This window comes from Aulonocara stuartgranti, assembly GCF_965226115.1.
Source record: "Aulonocara stuartgranti genome assembly, chromosome: 12".
NCBI classification, from domain to species: Eukaryota; Metazoa; Chordata; class Actinopteri; order Cichliformes; family Cichlidae; genus Aulonocara; species Aulonocara stuartgranti.
The window spans coordinates 30,437,047-30,460,738 of NC_138948.1; the positions used below are offsets into that span (position 1 = coordinate 30,437,047).

The 23,692-nt window shown below is 39.9% G+C and overlaps 1 protein-coding gene across 1 annotated transcript in view; it reads right to left on the reverse strand.

Annotated features, from left to right (window-relative positions):
• Positions 1 to 2,131: 2,131 nt before the first annotated feature.
• Positions 2,132 to 23,692, reverse strand: part of nsmfb (NMDA receptor synaptonuclear signaling and neuronal migration factor b) — a 76,328-nt gene continuing 54,767 nt past the window's right edge. The window contains exons 13-14 of the mRNA XM_082554939.1: positions 12,675 to 12,750; positions 2,132 to 8,501 (exon numbers count right to left, since the gene is read on the reverse strand). Of these exons, the coding sequence (XP_082411065.1) occupies positions 8,404 to 8,501; positions 12,675 to 12,750 (174 nt within the window). The 3' untranslated portion in view covers positions 2,132 to 8,403. The remainder of the gene's footprint in view (positions 8,502 to 12,674; positions 12,751 to 23,692) is intronic.

The window sequence follows — 23,692 nt, forward strand, 5'->3', positions numbered from 1 at the left end:
GCCATCAGAAATCGGATACTCTGCGGTCATAAAGAGAAGGGCATGTTCAGCAATAATACTCATGTAGGCCTTGGTGTTTTAGCAAGTAATTCGTAGTACGAGGCTCAAAGTGTGGGAAGAAAACATTTCCCATACCATTAATCCACCAGTCTAAAGACGGGATGGATCCATGCTTTCATGTTGTTCATGCAAAATTCTGATCCTGCTATCTGAATTTCAAAGCAGAACTGAAGGGCCCCAGTATACCCACCACCAGTGGCTCGTGAACAGCACTGTATGATAGAGTTGATGTCTAATTGATGTCATGTGCACTGTCACTAGTTTCTCTCTCTTGATTTTTATAACCTTGCACATTGTGGGATGAAGACACAATTGTATACAGCTGTAATGCTTTTATAAAGATATGTCAGTACAGATGCTCACAGACTCACAGATTATACAAAGGGAGATGTTGCAACAGTTTGAAAAGAAGAGATATCCTGGAAAAAACACAACACAGCACTGATGTGGAGGTAGTGTCTGAGTGGCAACACCTATTCTTCAAAAAAATACTGCAGCGGAAATTCAGCAGAACATCTCAACCATGTTTACATGCCTAAGATAAGCAGGTGGTGCCATAGACTGACTGATTAGACGTTTGTATTAACGAGCAGTTTAACAGGTCTATAATAAATTGCTTGTGAGTAGAGTATGGTATGGTACACACATACACTTCTGCAATTTGACCCCCCTGAGTGTTGAGCACTAACTCTGGTCTTGTGCTTCTGTAGTCTGGTCCTCTCCACCCTTTCTTCTATTATTCATACATGGTGGTTGCTGTAAGGCTGCCAACATGTGCTGGCTGCAGTGTCCCTGTGTAACTGAGTAGGGTAGTACTGAATTCATGATGTGTGTTCATAATAAAGTAGAATGAAGTGTTTTTGATTGCCCTGCACATTTAACATGTTACCTTAGTCTGCAACACAGCTAGTTATGAGTTCTTGCGTGCTATCAATGGCTGTTCCATCTGGAAAATTTGTAGCTGCAGCTTACAATGCATCACTGCAGCCTCTGAACATATGCTACTTCCATCTGTTAACACAATAACTATATTTGATACTCACAGCAGAGCAGCATATGCATATTTGTACTCTAGGATGCTTCTATATTATGAACTTCAAAAATCTCTGGTGTATATAATTTCTGTCTGATTCTGGAGAACTAGGATAACTGTACAGATTTTATTTTTGATTTATGTAATATTTAATTTTACATCAATATCAGTCTTGACAAATGTGATTGGGTATTTTTGCCTTTAAAAGAAAACATTATCATATGCATCATTATTCCAAGTCTTTTTGTATGCACACTAATATTTATCATTGCTAAACTCGGCTTCTGGCTTTTTAACATCTTAAAACAACCAATTTGAATATGGTGAATCTGCTTTGAAAATCACCATGGGAACACAGCCCATAGTAATCCAGACATTTTCCATACCATAAATGGAAAATGACAAGACAAAGTGTGATAAATGTTAAAGTGTTATTGAAGTATTTCGAGTTTATCCTCTGAGAACCAGAATTTGATGGCCATCCATCCTCTAGGTACTTGTAATGCTTCCATTTATGTGAAAAAAAGAACATTTACCCCACAAAATGAACATTTTTATGCTTCAACTCCATAGGTCCCCATTCATTTGGAACGATCTTGTGAGTACCCCCAGTGAAACTGGAGGTCCAGAAAGTGCATGTTCTTGAGTAGTTAGAAGTTCCTTGTTAGTGCATCATTGTGACTGTGCTGCTATATTAGATTTAGCATTTACTTCTGCATTACAGAGCCTTAGCAACACTCTGTAACTGATACATGTTTGCACAATTTTATGCTAAATATGTTAATGTGGCTATTTCACTGCATGAGTGCTCAGAAGAAAATTTCATGCATTCTGCACACAAAGAGAAAGTTTAATAAGATGGGGACTTTTATCCCAAAGTGCACTGTGGCATCACAACCCAACCTGCATTTTTAGCATGAGAGGATCTTTTTACTTATGAAGCGACACGAAATGTAAACCAGGTAAAACTTCCTGGGGGCCAAAATGACACCACTGAATCAATGATAAGACAAAGACACAAGCTGTGTTTAACTATAGTTTACTTGGGGGAGGAAATGCTGTAGAAACAATACTTTTTCTCACAGGTTATTACCAACATTGTGCAATGCAAAAACATTTCCTTGCTATTAGTTCAGATACAACACATTGCCCTTGAAATAAGAAGCATTCTCTAATGTCTATTCTAAGGAAGAAACCCCAAAGCTCAGGAAAGCTACCCAGATAATAGTTTTAACTTATGCTAGTATCAAAATCACTATATGCAGTAATGTTAATTGCTATCATACCTTTAAGATTTTCTCTATCCATATACATGGATGAAGCTCACTGTAACATTTATAAATCTCACACTCTACTGTGTTGGACTAAAAAATCTATTCCAAAATGTAATGCTCAGTTAAATTATTTAGAAGTTGATCCAAAATGACACAGACATTACATAGACATATTATTTTCAAAACTTCCAGAAATACAATCACAGCCCAACTGGAGATGTCAGGGCAATCAAAGCAGTGTCAATTCATCATCCTCATCACACTCATTCCCAACTGAGCCTTGGAAATCTTCACTGAAACTGGAACAAAGCAGGAGGGAGGGCACAACAATGCTTAATAATAATTTGAGCGATCTTTGCAATTGTCAATATGACACACAGTTTCACGTGGAAAATAACAAGAGAGGAGGCAAAGCTCAAACTCTTGATTTATGTAATTATCCTCTCAAGAAATGGAAATGGCTGCTTCGGTGAACCATCACGAGAAGTCAAACTGCGTGTGGTCATTTCCCCCTGAAATACATCTGCACGTATATGAATACCTGACCTTATTAGAAGAGGCTTAACACCCCAGACATGAGTCATGTTTTAATGCCAGAGTTTTGTCAAAGCTTCCCAAACCGAAGTTTGCCAAGGCAGTCGCTGCTCAACTCCTTTAAAAAATATGATGTTTCCTGCTTTCTCCACTGCCAATATGTACAGGTGTTTACTTTTTATCTTAAAGCGACACTGGTCAATATTGCTGATCAATAACATTGTTAATGAAATAATGTATGCTTTGTTTCTGAATTGGGAGGATACTGTAGTAACAAACCCAGTAGCCTATAGATACCTGACACTGAAGCTTCTCCCGGTGATTTTAGATATTTGGAAACAAAATTTCTCCCATTAGATAAAGTATTATCTTCAGAAGTATTTCATGTGACCTTGGTTAGGGGTTTCTCCACTTGCTGATCATATTTAAATGAAAGGGACAAACAAAAGTGAAAGGGGACAACTGAGAAAGAAAATTGATTACGCCTTCATTTCATAAAAAATTAAAGGCAATTACTACTCCAATCACAAAGCATAATTATTGACTTTCATTGTGTGATTCTGTGATACTGGAGTTTTCGTAGTCTGTGTATGTAACAATGGCCAGTTCAAGATAACTGTGGTTGATATGTAGTCACTGCGTAAACTTTCATATTTTTAAGCACTAAAAATGCCAGAAATGTCTAACCTGCGATTCTGGCAAGCAGCAGAATAACTCATGTAGTCTAACCTTTTTGACCCAATTTACTTAATGGAAGAGTCACTCTGCTTCTTAAAGCAATTATCCTCAAAGCAAAGGTTATTATTTGAATATTTCTCAAAATGACATAATATACTTTAACTATCATTTTTCAGTACAGTGCAAGTTTTTGGAACAAAGATCTTTAAAAAAAAAAAATCTTTGCTCAACTCGTCTTAGTAAGTTCAAACCAATCAGCCTAATTGTTTCATGTAAAAGATTTTTGTAGCAGCATTGTAAAATTCTGTTTGGTGTTTCACTGGTAATATTCAAAGATCTGATCTATTATCTCTGATGTCCCACATAACTGACTTTGCCATGGGAATGTGACTCAAAACCGCTCTAGTCTACAAAGTCTGCGAGTTGTTTTACACTGCTCGGGCTCTTCCTCAATGTTAGCACTGATGCGTTATGTTCCAGCAGGAGAGCTAAGTGTTTTATCTGATCAGAGCCATGGGGAAAATGTTGTGGGCTTGACAGCAGATAATGAATCTCCAGTAAAGTCTCTGTTGTCTTTGTTATCAGAAAACTCATTAGAAATCCATCAAACTTGTGCCAGTTTTTAGTATAAGAGCACGATTAAACACCTCGACTTAAGATGTGGTTACAAGTGTCGAACAGAGGTGTGTAATTACGCTCTGGGCTTTGGCCTTTATTTAAACTCGCAGCAGAGGAGAAAGAAGAGGGTCATATGAGCAGAACTGGGGCTGCGATAACCGCTGCAGAATATAAAGAAGCCGAGCAGCGAGCACACTGCACGCACTGCAGTGTCTGTTTCTGTCCACAGAATTGTAAGACAGTCATTAAAATCCAAAGGTATCTTGTACAGTACCTCCAACAATGCTCTTGTACATACAAATATACAAATTGAAATACCAATACAGAAATATTCTTACACTGATTACTGCTACAGAATACAAACTGGGAAAGTATTTGATCTTTAAACAAATACATATCTTCATGAAGGAAAGTCATGAATGTACAATGATTTTTAAGATCAGAACCACCTTTAAGCAAAGAGATCACTGGGCACAAAGGACAGGCACGACCTCACATGATTAGTCCAAAACGCTCATAAAGCCTGAACAAAGGGAAAAGAAACATTGAAAGTTGTATAATTGCCTGAGAGTTACACTAACTTACACCAACCTCAACTAACTTTGACGTTAATGTAAACAAGGTGAACAGGCAAAACTAGCCAGACTGTACACAACGGCTGTAAAATACTACTACAATTTAAATACTGAACAGCGGCTCCCTGTTTGAAGTAACAGTTGGCGGTTTGATCAGCAAACACAATCAAAGGCTGATTGAATAACAAAGGAGGAGAGGGATGCCATGCAGACATCTGCATAGACTGGCTCACTGTCTCATGACCAAAATCATTTAGACCCAACCTGAGCCTAATAGACTCACTCACATGGAAAGTATAATGAAGTCCTTACACGTAATCCACCAACACCAAACAAAAAAAGAAAACACAAACTGTACAATGAAAATGTACAATATTTTCTACTGAGCATAACATTTATGAAAATTAAAAAGGTAGCAGTAGAGAAAATACCATTAAATATTCCCTAACAAATAAATCCCTGGTTCTCTCTGCATTTGAGGTAATTCGAAGACCCAGATGCCATGTGAGACAGTATGCTGCGTGACTTAATGGTGCAAACCAGGAGCAGCCATGGAACTAGAAAGGTCTTCGTTTTTCCTTTGATTACACCAAATTATCACAATGCTTGTGACAGAGATTGGGTGATACATGCTTCGTGGAATAAAATAGTATGTAGCAGCATTGTATCCCTGCCTGTTTAAGTACAGTGTGTCTCAATTCAAATACTTTTTCATTTAGTGCTTTATGTACACTATATAGCTACTTGTTTAGTAAATGGATTTACCAGATAGGCTTGTTTCAAATCAGAGCTGACCAGTCATGCACTCACCATTAATGGCATTTGCAATATGCAAAACAATTTAACAAAGCTAGTTTCAGTGCCTGAAGAAAAAAAAAATCTACCCTTAACAAAAAATAAATAAATAAAAATCTCTTATGGAAGGACTACCAGTTAGCTAGCAGTCTATCTGCTAGCTAACAGTGACCCTTGAGCTTGAGAAATGTTCCACATTTCTAGGTACTCAAGCAGCACTTTGTGGAGCAGTACTTGATATTGAACACAATGTCGAACTCAAATTAATGAGTTTAAATATAGAAGTATGTGATTTAAGACACAGCAAACATAGCAAATGTCATGGTAACAGGTATATGTGGAAGAAGATTGCATTCAATCAAACATGTAAGAGACCTTATCTCTGCAGCTTATACAATACCACTCATAATTATGACCCACTATTCTAAATTTGAGATTTCGGTCCCATGAACACAAAAACTCTCGCAATAACAGTTAAACAAGAGGGACATATTTTAAGCTGTTTGGTAGTTAAATGTAGTACATAAAATAGATTTCAGAGGTCTTTTGTAATTTCTACCTATCAAGACTGCTTCATGAAAACTAATTCCAGGTCAGCTGACGTGGATGGCCCAAGAAGCTGCAACAAAGCTTGGAATTTGTGGAAAAATAAGCAGTGAACTATGTTTACAATGCAGACAGGACACAGTATAAGAGACTAGTAAACATATCATGAACAACACACCTTGTGTTACTTTAAAAATATCACAACTCATCCCAAATCCAAACACTAATTTTCATTCTGCGAGCAAACTGCACAGAAGAAACAAGAAACAAAGCGCTTTTTCTCAGCTTGCGCTGCAGATAAGAAAGAGTGCTTTGGTCTGAGGGTGCAGAAGGGAGGAAAAAGTTATTATATAACAGAGGACACGACCACATCAGCACAAGTTTGAGATGAGACAATGTAAATATCACTCATCCTGTCCATTTTTACTCATATTCAATACTCATATTCAATACCAGTACATGTATTTCTAAACAGCACAGTCCCCCAAAACTTTTATTATTATTGTAAACTAAGTGTGCAATGATCAGCTATATGGCATTATTGTATTTGTTGATCTACACAACACTAAGCCCCTGAGTGGAGCTTAATATTCCTACAGATGATGTCATTTAGCTTGGATGACACATTTTTTTGAAAGAAAGAAAAGGAAAAACAGTACCGCAAAACTTTGTGTCACACAAAGTTTAAATTTAGAATTCAGACATTTGTCATTCCAAGAGGAGCTCAAGAAAAAAAGCAGCCATGTTGCATTGTGGGAAATGTAGGATCTTGCGAATGGAACAAGAAGAATGAAGATGAAGCTATCTCAGCCTCTGCTGCCTCAGCTTGAACCATTTGTCAGTCTGACTGAAACGCCCCAACTGCAAAACACAAAATCACACCTGTGCATCTTTAAAATCTTGCTACAGCAAAACATTTTACAGTGGACTGTAATGCTGGAAATAAGCATGGCAAAGACAGCGTTTGGGACACATTGTTGCTGTTATATGATTAAGATTAAGAGTATGTTGAGATGGAAACAACAAGCTGGTGGTGAGGGGAAACAAAAATAAGTCAAAGGATCGCATCGCCCCTACCACTCCACTGGATGTCCAAGCTAAATAAAGAATGAAAGTTCTCCAAAAATGTGAAAAACTGTTGGAATGAACTAAATATGCACTATATTACACTCACTGTAAAGAGTCTGATGTCAGCCTCCAACTGAAACCTCTTTAGAGGCTAGCTATGCAAGAAGGGTTTGAATGCACATGTGCAATACAAACACTGCAAAAGGCTTTGAGCCCACGAACCAATAGCTCAAGAAAAATCAGCTAGCAGTGGCTCAGTGGGCTAAAACACAATGCTGTAATGTTATGAAAAATATGCATGGATGCATCTGTCTGTTTGGCTACAGCTGACTCAAAAGGCGAGATGAAAATGGAGAAAAGCTCCGCTCATCCCTGATGTTCCACTGAAGATGACTCTGTGTGGAGTATGAAGGCCTTTGATTCTGATCTACAGTATGTTGTACAGGTGAGTACAATTCTTAGTAGAAAACAAAAGAATTTGACCTGAGTTATTACAACAGTCTGTAAGAAACACTATTACATTTATATGAAGGTTTAAAAAAAGACTGCAGTAAATAGACAACTCTAATTCTTAATAAGACTAATCACATGTCCAGATTATCACATGACAGCATGGCGAGAGATGCTGAAAATGTATTCTCTAATGCTCTAGCAAGCACTTGTTTATTTACATATAAGCTCTAATTCCTTTGTAAATAACTTATAAATCCATACTTATAAGCCTCCTAACAAGAGTAGATAGGTTGGCTAAAGGTGGGACAAGAAAAAAACATCCTCAAATCTCAGACAGAGATTCTCCACTGTCACTCTTGTATCTAATAGTCTCTCTGAACTCAGAAATCTAAGTGTAGTTGGCGTTTCTGACACATTTAGGCTAGGATGATGAGTCACTTGCTTCTCCAACTCACTCTTGTCCCCCTTCTTTCTCTTTTCTAGGGTTAGGCAGAGGCAGAAAGTGAAAATAGGTGCAGGTGAGAAAGCACACCGCCGGCTGAATCTACAGGGCCACACCCCGTCGCTTCAGAAGGGCTTACAAAAACAGACCCAACTGCTGCTGCCTCCACTGCTGCTCCAGCTTCTAGCTGAGCACACAGAGCCGGTCTAGGAACCTCTCTGGAGAGGAGAGGAGCCCCCCCACTTCAACCAAATGCCTTGACGCCATACAAAGGTAGGCTCAGATTCGCAATAACTGGCCGACAAGCCAACAGAACATTGGGTGGTGTCACAAGAGGTCGTCGTAGTCCAGTAGCTTGGAGTGCTGGCGGCTTTTCCACAGGCGAAACAAGCGGAAGTCAAAATACATTTCGATCATCTCTTTGCCTGCAGCCAGAGGAAAACAAAAAGAAGCCTTGGTTAGAAACACACACACACACACACACACACACACACACACACACACACACACACACACACACACACACACACACACACACTATACTGGCAAAATCACCCGAACTCATCCAGCATCACCCCTACAATTCAGGTATGTTACATCATCCTTTGCCTGCTACATTATTTGTTACTCTGGGGACCACATAAGTGTTTTTGTGCACACTGCAGGTCATTCACCTCAAATAATGAGCACATCACGAAGAGTGCATTTGTGTTCAGGTGTTTCAGTTTATCTGGCCTGACCTGTGCAGCTGTTGGCATCCATCCAAAGAGAGATTAAGCATGCTTAGAAAATGCAGAGTGTGTAAATAGCAAATTACTCTTAACTCTTAAAAATGTTTTGGAGGCATCATTTGCTGGGTGGTTTTACTTGACTCACATTTATCTTGGCCATACTGGCCTGAATATAAGGCAATCTTTAGGCTTGTGTGACAGTAATTCCATACCATATAACTGAAGATGAGTTACATTGTGTTTGTATATGTAGAAAATATATGGGTTGCGTGCTTTCAGCTTTCAATATTTGGCTCAGTCTCATCTTTATTGGTGTGACTGAAACCATGTTTCTTTGAAGCATACCACCCACCTAAACACTACTGCAGACTGAGTCACCACCCCCACCCTCCACCTTTTGAATGCCAACAAAGGCTTGAGGGGCAGCGCACAATCTAATGTCCCCGTCATCATAATATCTTTGGTCCAGGATCAACAATGCAACTGACCACTCACGTGGCCTGAGCAATTAGGAAGCATTAGGAATGAAATTAGCTAATCCTATTAAAAACTGTCACTAGCAAACATCATGAGCAATCTAAATCTAAATATTTACTATACTGTATAAATGAATGAAGAAAACACCTGAAATGTGTTCCAGAAGAAAGTTTTATATAAACAGGGCATGTGTTTTTTTTCCCCCCATATTGCAAACAAATGACTGATCAATTGCAATGTTGATCCTGGACCAACATTATTATGATGATGCAGAAACACCACCAACGGGCATATCAGACACACCCTAGCAGTAGCTAACTTCCCCTCTTCACCCAGAGAGTTGATGAAAAACTATTTAGAACTTTTTTCAAAGGTTCAGGGAGCATGGCAAACTCCCCACATCCCAAACCAATCAGGCATCTATAGAATGTGCCACAACAAGCGTCAACATGAAACCCCCAGGATGCAGAGCATCTGCTACCAAAGTCCCAGTGCCAGATACCACAGAACCCCTACAGAAGTCCTGTATCCATGCTTTGACAGGTCAGAGAAAGACCTACATGAAATTAGTGAAATTTATGATGACTGAATTTGGATGTTAGTTTTTGTAGGTCTAGATATTTAGTAGCAATTCAGGCAACTCTCAACATAAGCACACATCAGCTGATGGCTCATCCAGTCAGAATCCAATCCCAGTCTAAATTTCTTGTTGAGATTAACCTGCACATGGCTGCATTGGATCTTCAACTCACTTTGCAACGGAGTGCCACCGCCAGTTTAACATATATGGAATCTGAGGTAAACTTTCATAATAGGATGAATGTTTTTTCCCAAAATTTGTTCAAAAAGGTGATTTATCTTACGCTCAGATTATCCACACAGTGTTGTGCACATAAAGGTAGATGAAAACATGCCTAATGAATGTGAAAGTATGAACAACGGACACGCCATGTAATTAGCTGAAATCACTGTGATTATGGAAGAAGCAAAATATGGGTCAGAGTTGGGGCCATTGGCTGTGTGTGGTGCTATAATCTGTCACTGTTCCAGTAATATTACAACCAAATGGAGTTGAAGGACTATTTTAATGCTTACGGAAATATCAGTTTCAAGTCCAGCTAGAAAAAATATTAATTATTATTTAGAAAATGTAAAAAAAAAAAAAAAAAAAAATCAGACCAGAGGGGAAATGAAAAGGTACGAAACACGTTACTGTCATTTCACTGGTACTGTAGTCTTAGATGTTGGAACAGATGTGTTGTGCTGCTACTGTTAGTTCAAACTGAGGTTTAACAACTTTACACAGGATAAGTTGGTGTTTGATGTCAGACTTTGTAAAACTGAAGAGTTTCCACATCACTGAAGAAACATGCTTTTTTGGTCCTGCTTCGTGGTTCTCAGCAGCTGTTGGGAGTGTGTATGTGTGTTTGACTGGCAAAGCTAACAACAGCAGCTCAGGCTGATGTCGTGACTCTCACTGCTGTTGCTGCTGTTATTGTTAGAAAGATGAAGCATTGATGAGGAGGAGGCATTTTTTACATGGTGCAAAATCAAAAATTTTAATGAGCCTTTGATATGTCGATAGTGCACTCAGCATGTTGAATTCTCTTATCTGCACTTGGAGATAAGTCACAGAACTGGATTGGCTGCTTGCAGGTCTGACTATGTGGTTAAATACTTTGATTTTTCTTTCAGTTGAACAGTGCTTTGAAGTTAAAGGGAATGCATTCATATTTCAGCCTTTTAACATCCACCAGGTCACTAGCAAACAGTCTAAGGTTAGGAGTAGCTTTAGGGTTGGGTTTTTATTTAATCACATGCTAAAAGGCAGTTTTTCAGAAACTAGACGTTACCTTTCAGTGAAAGATCGATACATTGCTTTTACATTACAGTCTATTTGTCATAAACCTTATTATATGGGTAATCCAAATAGGTGAAAATTATATAAAAGGGTTGGACACGAACTTAACCCAAACTCTACCCCCAACATTTGATGGCTCATAGAAAGTGAAAGCTGAGTGCAATGAGGTTTTTTATGAGAAACAGTGGGAGATCAATATATTACATAAAATGACTGGTTGGAATAAACAAATAAATGGCATAACAAGGACCAAAGCTGACTATATACTGTCTACTAGTCACAAAAAGTAAAGCTTAAGCAGCTATTGTAAGGAACATGGTGCCGCAGGTTGGTTTTCTTCCTCTCTTCCATTTTTTGAGTCACCAGTTGCCTCTAGTTGCTGTTGACCTCTTGAAAGTAAAATGGATAAGACGTTCTTTTCTCAGAGGATAAAATCGCTCCCCTCATATACAGGGATTTTATATTCATGTTTTTATTTTACGGGGCGATCGTGGTTCAAGACATGGCAGTTCGTCTTGAAATCGGAAGGTTGCCGGTTTGCGCCCTGGCTCTCACAGTCTCGGTTGTTGTGTCCTGGGCAAGACACTTCACCTGTTGCCTACTGGTGGTGGTTAGAGGGCCCGGTGGCGCCAGTGTCCGGCAGCCTCGCCTCTGTCAGTGCGCCCCAGGGCAGCTGTGGCTACAAAGTAGCTTGCCATCACCAGTGTGTGAATGGTTGGATGACTGAATGTAGTGTAAAGCGCTTTGGGGTCCATAGGGACTAAGTAAAGTGCTATGCAAATACAGGCCATTTACCATTTATGGAATTCATATTTTTTCATCAATGACCTAGAAAGCATGAGTGCTTCACTGTGCTCAAGGCAATATATGTGCACTTAGCCAACTATTCAATATGCAGAATGCAATCTACACTGCATACGTTGACCTTAAAATGTGTATAATAAACTCCAACGTGGATGCCAAGTTTCATCTTCTGGCTGTCATCAGGTTCCAGAGATGATCTTTGGCTTGCTGGATTATCTTGTCAATTTTTTTCTTTCGACAGCAAGTGCTTCATGCTTTATCACACTGCTGCATTTTCTATGTATGTGGAGAAAAAGAGACAAAAGTGGTGATGGAGCAGAGTGTGGTGGGTCAGCGGAGGATGGGAAAAAGCACAGCTGGGATAATTATGTTTTAATAGGAAAATAATTAGCGTGGCATCCATAGATGTCAGGGAAATGATTGATGAGGTATCTGTTAAAAGCTCAGAAGAGTTTGCAAGTCTGTGTTTGCTCATATTCCCTAACAAGCTTTCTTTATAGCTAAGCAGCTTCCTGGCATTGACTAATACCCACTATTAACATTCAGAAAGAGTACCACTGAGGATGGTAGCATTAAATCAATACAAACACTGTACATGTGTTTTTTTAGTGTGTGTGCACGTTGTGGTTCTGCATCACAGGTCGAATCAGTGGGTTATCTGCAGCAAAAAGTTATTACCAGAGCTTAAATGAAACCGTTTACAAATGAGCATGTTTTACTCTCACCCTGTGCTGACAGCTCTAGTGGAGACTTAAATTCAACGGAGGTGGGTCTCATCAACCTCTTCAGAGTCTGAATAAGCTGCAGGGAAGAAAGGAGAAAGAGTTAGAGACAGAGAGAACGCTCTGTTCCAAATGCCACCAGCATTGTAAGATGAAAACAAACAAAGCAGTGGTAATGCGGTAGATAGCACTGTGTGCAGAGAGCTGGAGCAGACCCTGCAGCACTTCTGTTCAGCCGGGTGTATGCAAAAAAGGTCAATGTGCCACTTGCAGCACAGTAGCTGTAGTGAAGACAAACCCACTTAAACTCACTGTAGCTGCTTTTGAATGCTGAGCCAGACCTTTTGGTACAAGCCTATCATGTGACTTAACTAAGTCACATGATAGGGTGGGGCAAGGTCTCACAATGGTTTCACCCCAAACCTCTGCTGATAGTGACCCACACACTTTTTCATATACCTTGGCTCATGTGATGTGGTACATGATCAATAGTGGGTCAACAAGCCTGATAAGGGAAAACTCCCAGTAGGACTTAAATACCTGGGACTCGCCATCAATTGGTTTTAAAACTATAGAAGCTTCTTGGATGAGAGGTGAAATGTCCAGATGATTTTTCTTTCCAAGCTCCTAAGATCACCATGACCTGAATGACTGAGAACCTACACAGACAGTTATCAAATTAATTTGTTTATATATTTTTTAATGAAATTATGTATTTTGAATTTTTTTTATTAGTTGCCATTTTCTTCCTTTTGAGTCAATTAACTGAAGTACTGTGCAGCTTAAATAAGCACTACTCAAGTATAATGTGCTTGTTTTCAGTTTTTAATGCATCACCATGATGTGTGTGATAGAAAAAAGCTCATGTTAATAGGAAAGATCTGTAATCACTAATTCTTCCATTCTGTTCTTCACAACACTCCTGCTTTCCCACAATGTCAAACTCAATACAGTCGTCATTACTTAGGCCCAGTCATTTTCTCGAGTTAGTCTCTATTCCACTTGCTTTACATCTCAGTACTTGTGTCATCCTACCTTCGAGACTCTCATTTATGTGACCCACCTCGTGTCAATCTCAACATCATTCTAACCAGACAGAGATTCTTATCCAAGTCAACATCAGTGGGTCATGCCCTACTTCTTACTATTATTGGACTCAGCTCTTCTGTGTAGTTTCATTGTAGTCTGATGAGCAGCTAGATCAGGGGTGTCAAACTCAAATACGCAGTGGGCCAAAATTCAAAACTGGAACAAAGCCACGGGCTAACGTTACTATTTATTTAAATATTTTTATTTCTCCAGATATAAGAATGAATCTTTTCTTATGGACTCAAACACGTTTTGCTGAAAAACTGAATATGGAACAAGCAAAGCTTAATACTAAACAATATATATATTAGCTGTATAATACCAGTAGGCCAGCTCTGATAGTAATTTGGTATGGCTTCGCGGGCCAAATGTAAGTAGGCTGCGGGCCAAATTTGGCCCACGGGCCAAAGTTTGTCACCTATGCGCTAGATTATAAATGATCTCTCCTTACTGGAGTGGGAATAACCTGTGCCTACTATGAATACAATCAAAGATACTAACCATGCATGTAAATGTTGCTGAACTGCAGAGCTCCTTCAGTGACAGACTGCTGCATCCTAGATGCATGAAGGAGTGTTTCCGCAGGTCCTTCCTCCCTGCAGCTGTCAGACTGTACAATCAGAACTGCTCCCAACAAACATAGATGTTTACATCTGCGCTGTAACTGCAATAAGTTAATTAACCGATTCGCACTACAACCTGCTTTGCCTCTTATCTGTAGTTATTTTTATTTAATTTAATAACTGTACAGTACTCTCTGTATATAGTAACCACTGTCCTTAATGTAAATATGTAAGAGAAATTGTGTATGTTTCTGTTCCGTGTCCTGTGTACTGTTTGTTTGTATATGTGTCTTTTTGGCTGCTGTTACAACCAAATTTCCCCTTGTGGGACAATTAAAGGATTATTCTATTCTATTCTATTCTATTCTATTCTATTCTATTCTAAGTACTATAAAAAAGACAAGGAATCTAAAGACCAAAGTCGCTTTGGTTTTAATCCAAGTATTGTTGCTTCTTTCCACAGTCCAGAGACATGCATGTTTGGTAAACAGGAAATGCTAAACAGTCCATGACTAAATAATTTGCTTGTACGACGCTGTTAAATCTTGCTTATAGTCTCAATTGCTATAAGATCAATAAGTCTATAAAACTGTTATCAAAATACGACTCTATTTGACAGACCAGTTACAAACTACTATCCAAGCTGAGATGAAGTTGTGTTAAACGTTTGTGATGAAAAACTCAAGAACAGTGATAGGTCTGTCTGGTAATAATGCAACACAGTATACTGATTAGAGACCAATGATGATGTTGTAGATGTACAGAAATTCTGAAAGTCTGAGAGCCAAGAGTGTGGAGTACTAATGCAAACAAATAAAGGAGTGAAACCCAGAGCAGAGCAGCCAAATTAGGTGGGCTTCAGGCCAAAGGAGCAGATCTGAGAAATGGTGCAGACTGAATCGTAATTTATGGTTCAGCAAATGTGTCTGTCTGCATACACATTAGCAGTAGAGGACCTATGTGTCTGTCAAATTGGGAAGGAAGGTATCCCGCTCCTGGTGAACAGCAGAGTTCACAGAGAACGTGAGAAAACCTTCAAAAACAAAGCATGAAACATACAGCCAGAAGTTGCAGTGAACACTTTTCATTGTTTTTTACCACTTTGTTTCACTTCAGCTCTTTGTTATTTTTTTCATTCATTTCATTTATTTGTTCATTTTCAGGCACAACAAATACCTATATTGAACATAAAATGCACAAAACAAAAAACAAAAATTGCCTGAAAAAGGAGTGGGACGAAGAAAACTTATTAAATCCCACCCCTATACTCACTCATCAACAAAAAAAACAAACTTCCCGCAGCTACGCCCATCATTGCATACAGACCCATCAACAGCCCCGGGCACATACAAGCATCTAAACGGCAGCTCGCAAACAACAATTAGAGCCTTCATAACTGAATACAGAATATATAAATTATAAATTGCATTACCACAGGTAACAGGCAGTAATAACTACAAGTAACAAACACACATACAGTGGGGCAAAAAAAGTATTTAGTCAGCCACCGATTGTGCAAGTTCCCCCACTTAAAATGATGACAGAGGTCAGTAATTTGCACCAGAGGTACACTTCAACTGTGAGAGACAGAATGTGAAAAAAAAAATCCATGAATTCACATGGTAGGATTTGTAAAGAATTTATTCGTAAATCAGGGTGGAAAATAAGTATTTGGTCACCTCAAACAAGGAAAATCTCTGGCTCTCACAGACCTGTAACGTCTTCTGTAAGAAGCTTTTCTGTCCCCCACTCGTTACCTGTATGAATGGCACCTGTTTGAACTCATCATCTGTATAAAAGACACCTGTCCACAGCCTCAAACAGTCAGACTCCAAACTCCGCCATGGCCAAGACCAAAGAGCTTTCGAAGGACACCAGGAAAAGTATTGTAGACCTGCACCAGACTGGGAAGAGTGAATCTACAATAGGCAAGCAGCTTGGTGTGAAAAAACCAACTATGGGAGCAATCATCAGAAAATGGAAGACATACAAGACCACTGATAATCTCCCTCGATCTGGGGCTCCACGCAAGATCTCATCCCGTGGGGTCAAAATGATCATGAGAACGGTGAGCAAAGATCCCAGAACCACACGGGGGGACCTGGTGAATGACCTGCAGAGAGCTGGGACCAAAGTAACAAAGGTCACCATCAGTAACACACTACAACGGCAGGGAATCAAATCCCGCAGTGCCAGACGTGTTCCGCTGCTGAAGCCAGTGCATGTCCAGGCCCGTCTGAAGTTTGCCAGAGAGCACATGGATGATACAGCAGAGGATTGGGAGAATGTCATGTGGTCAGATGAAACCAAAGTAGAACTTTTTGGTATAAACTCAACTCGTCGTGTTTGGAGGAAGAAGAATACTGAGTTGCATCCCAAGAACACCATACCTACTGTGAAGCATGGGGGTGGAAACATCATGCTATGGGGCTGTTTTTCTGCCAAGGGGACAGGACGACTGATCCGTGTTAAGGACAGAATGAATGGGGCCATGTATCGTGAGATTTTGAGCCAAAACCTCCTTCCATCAGTGAGAACTTTGAAGATGAAACGAGGCTGGGTCTTCCAACATGACAATGATCCAAAACACACCGCCCGGGCAACAAAGGAGTGGCTCCGTAAGAAGCATTTGAAAGTCCTGGAGTGGCCTAGCCAGTCTCCAGACCTCAACCCCATAGAAAATCTGTGGCGGGAGTTGAAAGTCCGTGTTGCTCGGCGACAGCCCCAAAACATCACTGCTCTCGAGAAGATCTGCATGGAGGAATGGGCCAAAATACCAGCTACTGTGTGTGCAAACCTGGTAAAGACCTATAGTAAACGTTTGACCTCTGTTATTGCCAACAAAGGTTATGTTACAAAGTATTGAGTTGTATTTTTGTTATTGACCAAATACTTATTTTCCACCCTGATTTACGAATAAATTCTTTACAAATCCTACCATGTGGATTCATGGATTTTTTTTTCACATTCTGTCTCTCACAGTTGAAGTGTACCTCTGATGCAAATTACTGACCTCTGTCATCATTTTAAGTGGGGGAACTTGCACAATCGGTGGCTGACTAAATACTTTTTTGCCCCACTGTACATATACATACATATATATCTACACACACATGTACATATATGTACATACATACGCACACTTTTTTTTTTTTTTTTTTTTTTTGGAATCCATACCAGCAATGGTAAGAGAACAGACATTACAGAGCACACTAAAAGCATCATTGAGTATACTGTGACCAGACCAACTGTTTGTAGAGAAATTTAAATCTATGAATATTTTTGCATTGTTTCAATTGTAAACTCAGACTGTTCCAGATTTTCACACCACATACAGACACACAAAAACCTTTACGGGTTGTTCGAGTTCTGGGTAATTTGAATTCTCCAAAGCCTCTCACATTATAAACCTTTTCTCGAATTTCAAATCTAGTTTGTAAATTTGCCGGTAAAAGTTTAGTAAAAGCTTTATACAAAATTATAGATGTATTGTAATTAACCAGATCCTGGAATTTAAGTAACTTTGCCTGAAGAAAGAATTTATGAGTATGATCTAGATAACCAGCCTTGTGAATAATACGCAGTGCTCGTTTCTGTACTGTGACTAATGGATTAGTTGTATTTTTATATGTGTTTCCCCACACTTCCACACAATATGTAAGCTATGGAAGAACCAGGGTACAGTACAGAGTACAAAGTGCATCTTTATCAAGGAATTGTTTCACTTTGTTCAAAACTGCGAGGCTTCTGGAAATTTTGGTTTTTATGTGTCTGACGTGGGGTTTCCATGAAATTTTATTATCAATTACGACTCCCAAAAATTTGTTTTCACTCACATTATCAATTGGTACACCTTCAATGATAATTGGTAATTCTACATTATATTTTAAATTACCAAAAAACATTGCTTTAGTTTTATTTATATTTAATGATAATTTATTTATGTCCATCCATTTTTTTATTAATTTTAGCTCCCTGTTTACGGTCATTACAAGATCAGTATAATCATCGCTACTGAAAAATATGTTGGTGTCATCTGCGAACAGTATGAGTTTAAGTACTTGAGAAACATCAAAAATATCATTTATGTATACATTGAAAAGTTTTGGTCCCAACACTGACCCTTGGGGAACACCACATATAATACCAGTTTCTCTGAATGGTAATGCCCTATGCTAACATATTGTTCCCGACCCGTTAGGTAACTTTTTAACCAGTTACCAGCTTTCCCTCGAATACCATATCTTTCCAATTTATCCAATAATATTGAGTGATTGATTGTGTCGAAGGCCTTTTTGAGATCAACAAAAATACCAACTGCATATTTATTTTTATCCAGTGTATCAGTAATTTCTTCTACTGCCTCAATTATCGCCATTGAAGTGGTTCTTTGCGTTCTGAAACCATACTGACCAACATTTATTATTTGATGTTTTTCAGGGAATTTTTCTAATCTTGAATTAAAAAGTTTTTCTAGAATTTTTGAGAATTGAGGCAGTAGAGAAATAGGCCTATAATTGGTAAAACTGTGTTTGTCATTACTTTTATATAGTGGTATTACTTTCGCAATTTTCATTTTTTTTGGAAAACAACCAGACTGAAATGATAAATTACAGATATATGTTAAGGGACTAGCAATATTCAGAATAACCTGTTTAACTACAGACATATTTATGTCATGATAATCCATTGAAGACTTACTTTTATATTTTAATGTGATATTTATTACTTCTTGCTCATTTGTAGCTGAGAGGAACAGTGAAAAGGGATTTGATTTTATATTACTGATATTTTCATTTTTATGACACGGGATGTCTGCTGCTAGTTCAGGGCCAACATTTATGAAGAATTTATTGAACCCATCGACAATATTACTCATGTTGTGATTTTCACCATTTGCATCAGTAAAATATTCAGGATATGATGTTCCAGAAGATCCTTGTTTAATTAAGTTGTTTAACACATCCCAAGTTCCTTTTATATTGTTTTTATTTTCATATAATCTTCTTCTATAATAAAGTTGTTTGCTCGTTCTTATAATATCAGTCAATTTATTTCTATATGCTTTATATCTTTGTTCCACTTCTTTTGTTTTTACTTTGATGAACTGTTTATACAGATTGTTTTTCTTTTTGCAAGCATTAATAATTCCTTTTGTGAGCCAAGGACTTTTTATCTTTTTTTTCTTTGTCATGTGTTCGTTTACAGGACAATGTTTATTGTACCACATAGTAAAAATATCTAGGAAATTATCATAAGCCTTGTCCACATCTGACTCTTCATACACCGAATTCCAATCTTGTTGTGCTAAATCGAAATTGAAGGCATGAATTGCTTCTTCATTTATTGTTCGCTTTGCTATCATGATCTTGGTATCTATTTTTTTTAAATCACAGTCACACAAAGTAAAAACTGGTAAGTGGTCAGTTATATCACAGACAAGCAGGCCACTATTAATTTGGAAATCCATGACATTAGTAAAAATGTTGTCAATAATAGTGGCGCTATGTGAAGTTATTCTGCTTGGCTTTGTTATTGTTGGATATAGTGATAAGCTGTACATCGTGTCAGTAAAGTCATCAATGGCTTTTAACCTTGTTGGATTTAGCAAATCAATATTAAAATCACCACAGATAAATAGTAATTTTTGGTTCACCGAAGCAAACGTTTTTTCTATCCATTCATTAAAAGTGTCAATACTTGAACTGGGTGTCCGATATATGCAACTTATTATAACATTTCTCTTTTTGTCATTCATAATCTCAATAGTCAAACATTCCAAAATTCCATCAATAGCCATAGACATAGTTGTTACAACATTATAGTTTATAGAGTTATGAACATATATAGCAACCCCGCCGCCCGCCTTATTTAATCTATTCATGTATTTTAAATCATATCCATTCAAACAAAAATCTATTCCTTTATCGACATTGAACCAAGTTTCAGTGATGGCTATAACACTAAAGGGGCGAGAAAATTGTTGTAAATAGTCCTTAATGAAATCAAAATTAGAGTACATACTTCTGCTGTTAAAGTGAATTAATGAGAGCTTCCCGTCTAGGTTAATTTCTTTTTCATATTGTTCCTGAGTGAAATAATTACAATTTTTAACAAAAGTAGAGAGAAAGTTACTTTCAGAATCTATTTCTGGATCTATTATATTATGCTCCTTATATTCACAATCTAGATCAATTACTTTCTGTTGAAGAATTGATTTCAACGTGTCCATGTCATTTCCTGGTGTAATTGATACATTGGTGTCAGTTATACTTGTCCAGATCCTCCATGTTCCTCACTATCAGTACTTTTGCCTCTTCTGGTGTCCCGTTTAGCTTAATGAAAATCTTACAGTTTGTTACCCATGTATGTTGTATTTTACCGTTCTTCTTCAGTTGCCTTGCCTTCCTCGCGATATCTGCGTTTTTTCGTGTCAGATGCTCATTAATGAAAACGTCCGTGCCTTTCAGTTTGCGTCCTTGTTTCAGCAGTGCGACCTTGTTCTTCCGATTGACAAATCTCATAATGACGGCCGGCGGTCTGTCACTCCTCCTGGGCAGTGAGTGACATGCTTCTATGTGCTCCAGGTCCATCTCTATCCCCTTGCTTTGGAGGAAGGACGCCACCTGTTGCTCCACCGAGCGGGTCTCCTCGTCGCTGGGCTCCCCGACGTTCCCGGCCACCGCGCGCGCGTATGAGCGCGGCTTGATTTTAATACCGCTGATGACCACGTCGTTCGTACGGGTGTACTGCTCCAGCTCATCCACCCGCTGCTCGAGATCCATGATCACAGCCTGGCTGTGGCCTGCTGGCTGATGGTGGATCCTGGCTGTGGCCTGCTGGCTGATAGTGGAGCCTGGCTGGGCCTGCTGGCTGATGGTGGATCCTGGCTGTGGCCTGCTGGCTGATGGTGGATCCTGGCTGTGGCCTGCTGGCTGATGGTGGATCCTGGCTGTGGCCTGCTGGCTGATGGTGGAGCCTGGCTGTGGCCTGCTGGCTGATGGTGGATCCTGGCTGTGGCCTGCTGGCTGATAGTGGAGCCTGGCTGTGGCCTGCTGGCTGATGGTGGATCCTGGCTGTGGCCTGCTGGCTGATGGTGGAGCCTGGCTGTGGCCTGCTGGCTGATGGAGGAGCCTGGCTGTGGCCTGCTGGCTGATGGAGGAGCCTGGCTGTGGCCTGCTGGCTGATGGTGGAGCCATCAGCCAGCAGGAGCAAAAACCTTTGCTCTTTTCCCCAGCAAGGCTGAAGAACCAACAACAGCACAAGCACAAGCACAAGTAGCCCACATACTGGTTGAATCACATACTTTGTGCAAGTAGAAAGAATAGAATAAAAAATTTAATAGAAATATCCTTTATCATCCCTCATTTTGGTAAATTCAAATGTTGCAGCAGCGAAGTGACAGATTCGTACAAAAGAAATAAGAGGCTGTACAGTACGAAACGGCACTGTTCACTGGTGTTGGTGTGGTGGCTCTGCACCTGCGTAAATCCATTGCCAGCTCCTTGGTTTTCCCTGCATTGATCAGGAAATGGTTCCGCTGGCACCAGTCCACAAAGTCCTGAATCCACTGTCTGCACTCTGAGTCATCCTCACCTGTAATGAGGCCAACTATGGCAGAACTATCAGAGGACTTTTGTAGTGTAGATGGCAGCCTGGATAGTTGATGGAGAAGTCTGCAGTGTAGAGGGTGAACAGTAACAATGCCAGCACAGTTCCCTGCAGGGCCAGCCCTTTGACCTCATATACTGTGGTCAGCCAGTGAGGTAGTCCAGCATCCACTGTGACAGATGGAGGTCCACTCCTGACAGCTCTAGCTTGTCCCTCAGATGTCCAGGCTGAATGATGTTAAAAGCACTGGAGAAATTAAAGAACATTATCTTCACAGTGCTTCCACGCGTCTCCAGGTGGGTCAGACCTTGGTGCAGGAGGTAGATGATATGGCATCATCCACTCCAATGGTAGGCTGGTAGGCGAACTACAATGGACCTCACCAGGGGACTAAGATGTTTGAGGACCAGCCTCTCGAGGGTCTTCATCAGATGCGAGCTGAGTGCTACCGGCCTATAGCTGCTGAGGTCCTTTGGCTGTGTGGTCCTCATCACTGGTACCACACAGAAGGTTGTCCACAGCTGTGGTACTTTACCCAGATTCAGGCTCATGTTGAACATGTACCATACAGTTGGTCTGCACAGCACCCTGATATTTTGCTGCTCGTTCCCCACCTGTGTTGAAAGGGATAGGATGGTGGTGGGGAAGGTGGGCTATGGGATGGAGTATTCTGAAGCAGAGGGGCTGGGTGATGGCTAAGAGGTGTATAGTCATGGGAAGAAAAGCAGGCACTCGTTGAAGATGGGAGGTTTGCAGCAGAGATGATTGGGTCTGAGGGGTAAGTGTCTGTGGGTGGGTGAATGAGCTGAACCAGTTCTTCAGATCATTCACCCACCCTAAATCTCCTAGAGCCTGGGAGTTTGGTTTGTGATTTGAAATTGTTTTCAGCCTCTTCCAAACTACACTGATGTTGCTCTACTGCAGTTGGTTGTCCACCTTCTCAGCTCCTTCAGCACAAGTCCCAGCTCCTCCTTATTTCCTGACCTAAAGTCTCTCTTCTTCTGCTTAAGGAAAGCGTTGATTTCAGGGTTAATTCAGGGCTTGTTATCGGAAAAACACTGTAACTTCAAGAGGGGCACAGTGTTATGCCCCTGTGTGATTTAGTCTGTTATGCTGTCAATATCCTCTCTGTGATGAGCACAGAGCTCTTCCCACACAGTAGAACTGAAGCAGTACCTCAGAGCTTCAGTCTCCTCAGACTCTTCACTGTGCGCAACACAGCTGATTCTCTGTGTACAAGGCGTTTATACACAGGCTGGAGATGAATCAGGTTGTGATTGCCCCAGAGGAGGGAGAGGTGATGAGCTGATGTTGGCATACAATAAGTCTAGTGTTTTATTGTCTCTGGTTTGGCAGGTTACATATTGGGTGAAGGTGGGCAGAGTGGAGGACAGGGAGAGATGATTAAAATCCCCAGAGATCAGAAAAAGGGCCTGAAGATACTGTGTTTGAAATCCGCTGGTAACAGTCTGGATAACAGGAGAGGACACACACCGTTATAACGGTAACATGTGTAAACTCCCACGGTAGATAATATGCCCTCATGCTAACAGCTAGAAGCTCATTGTCCTTACTTCAGAGGACTTACTTCCTACCTGCTTCCCTTTTACAGTTAAGCACCCAGAATTACACCATCGATCAATTAAAACACAGCCAGACCCCCTCTTCTCTTCCATACCTTACTCCAACCTTTTTTGCGCCACAGACCGGTTTATGCCCGACAATATTTTCACGGACCGGCCTTTAAGGTGTCGCGGA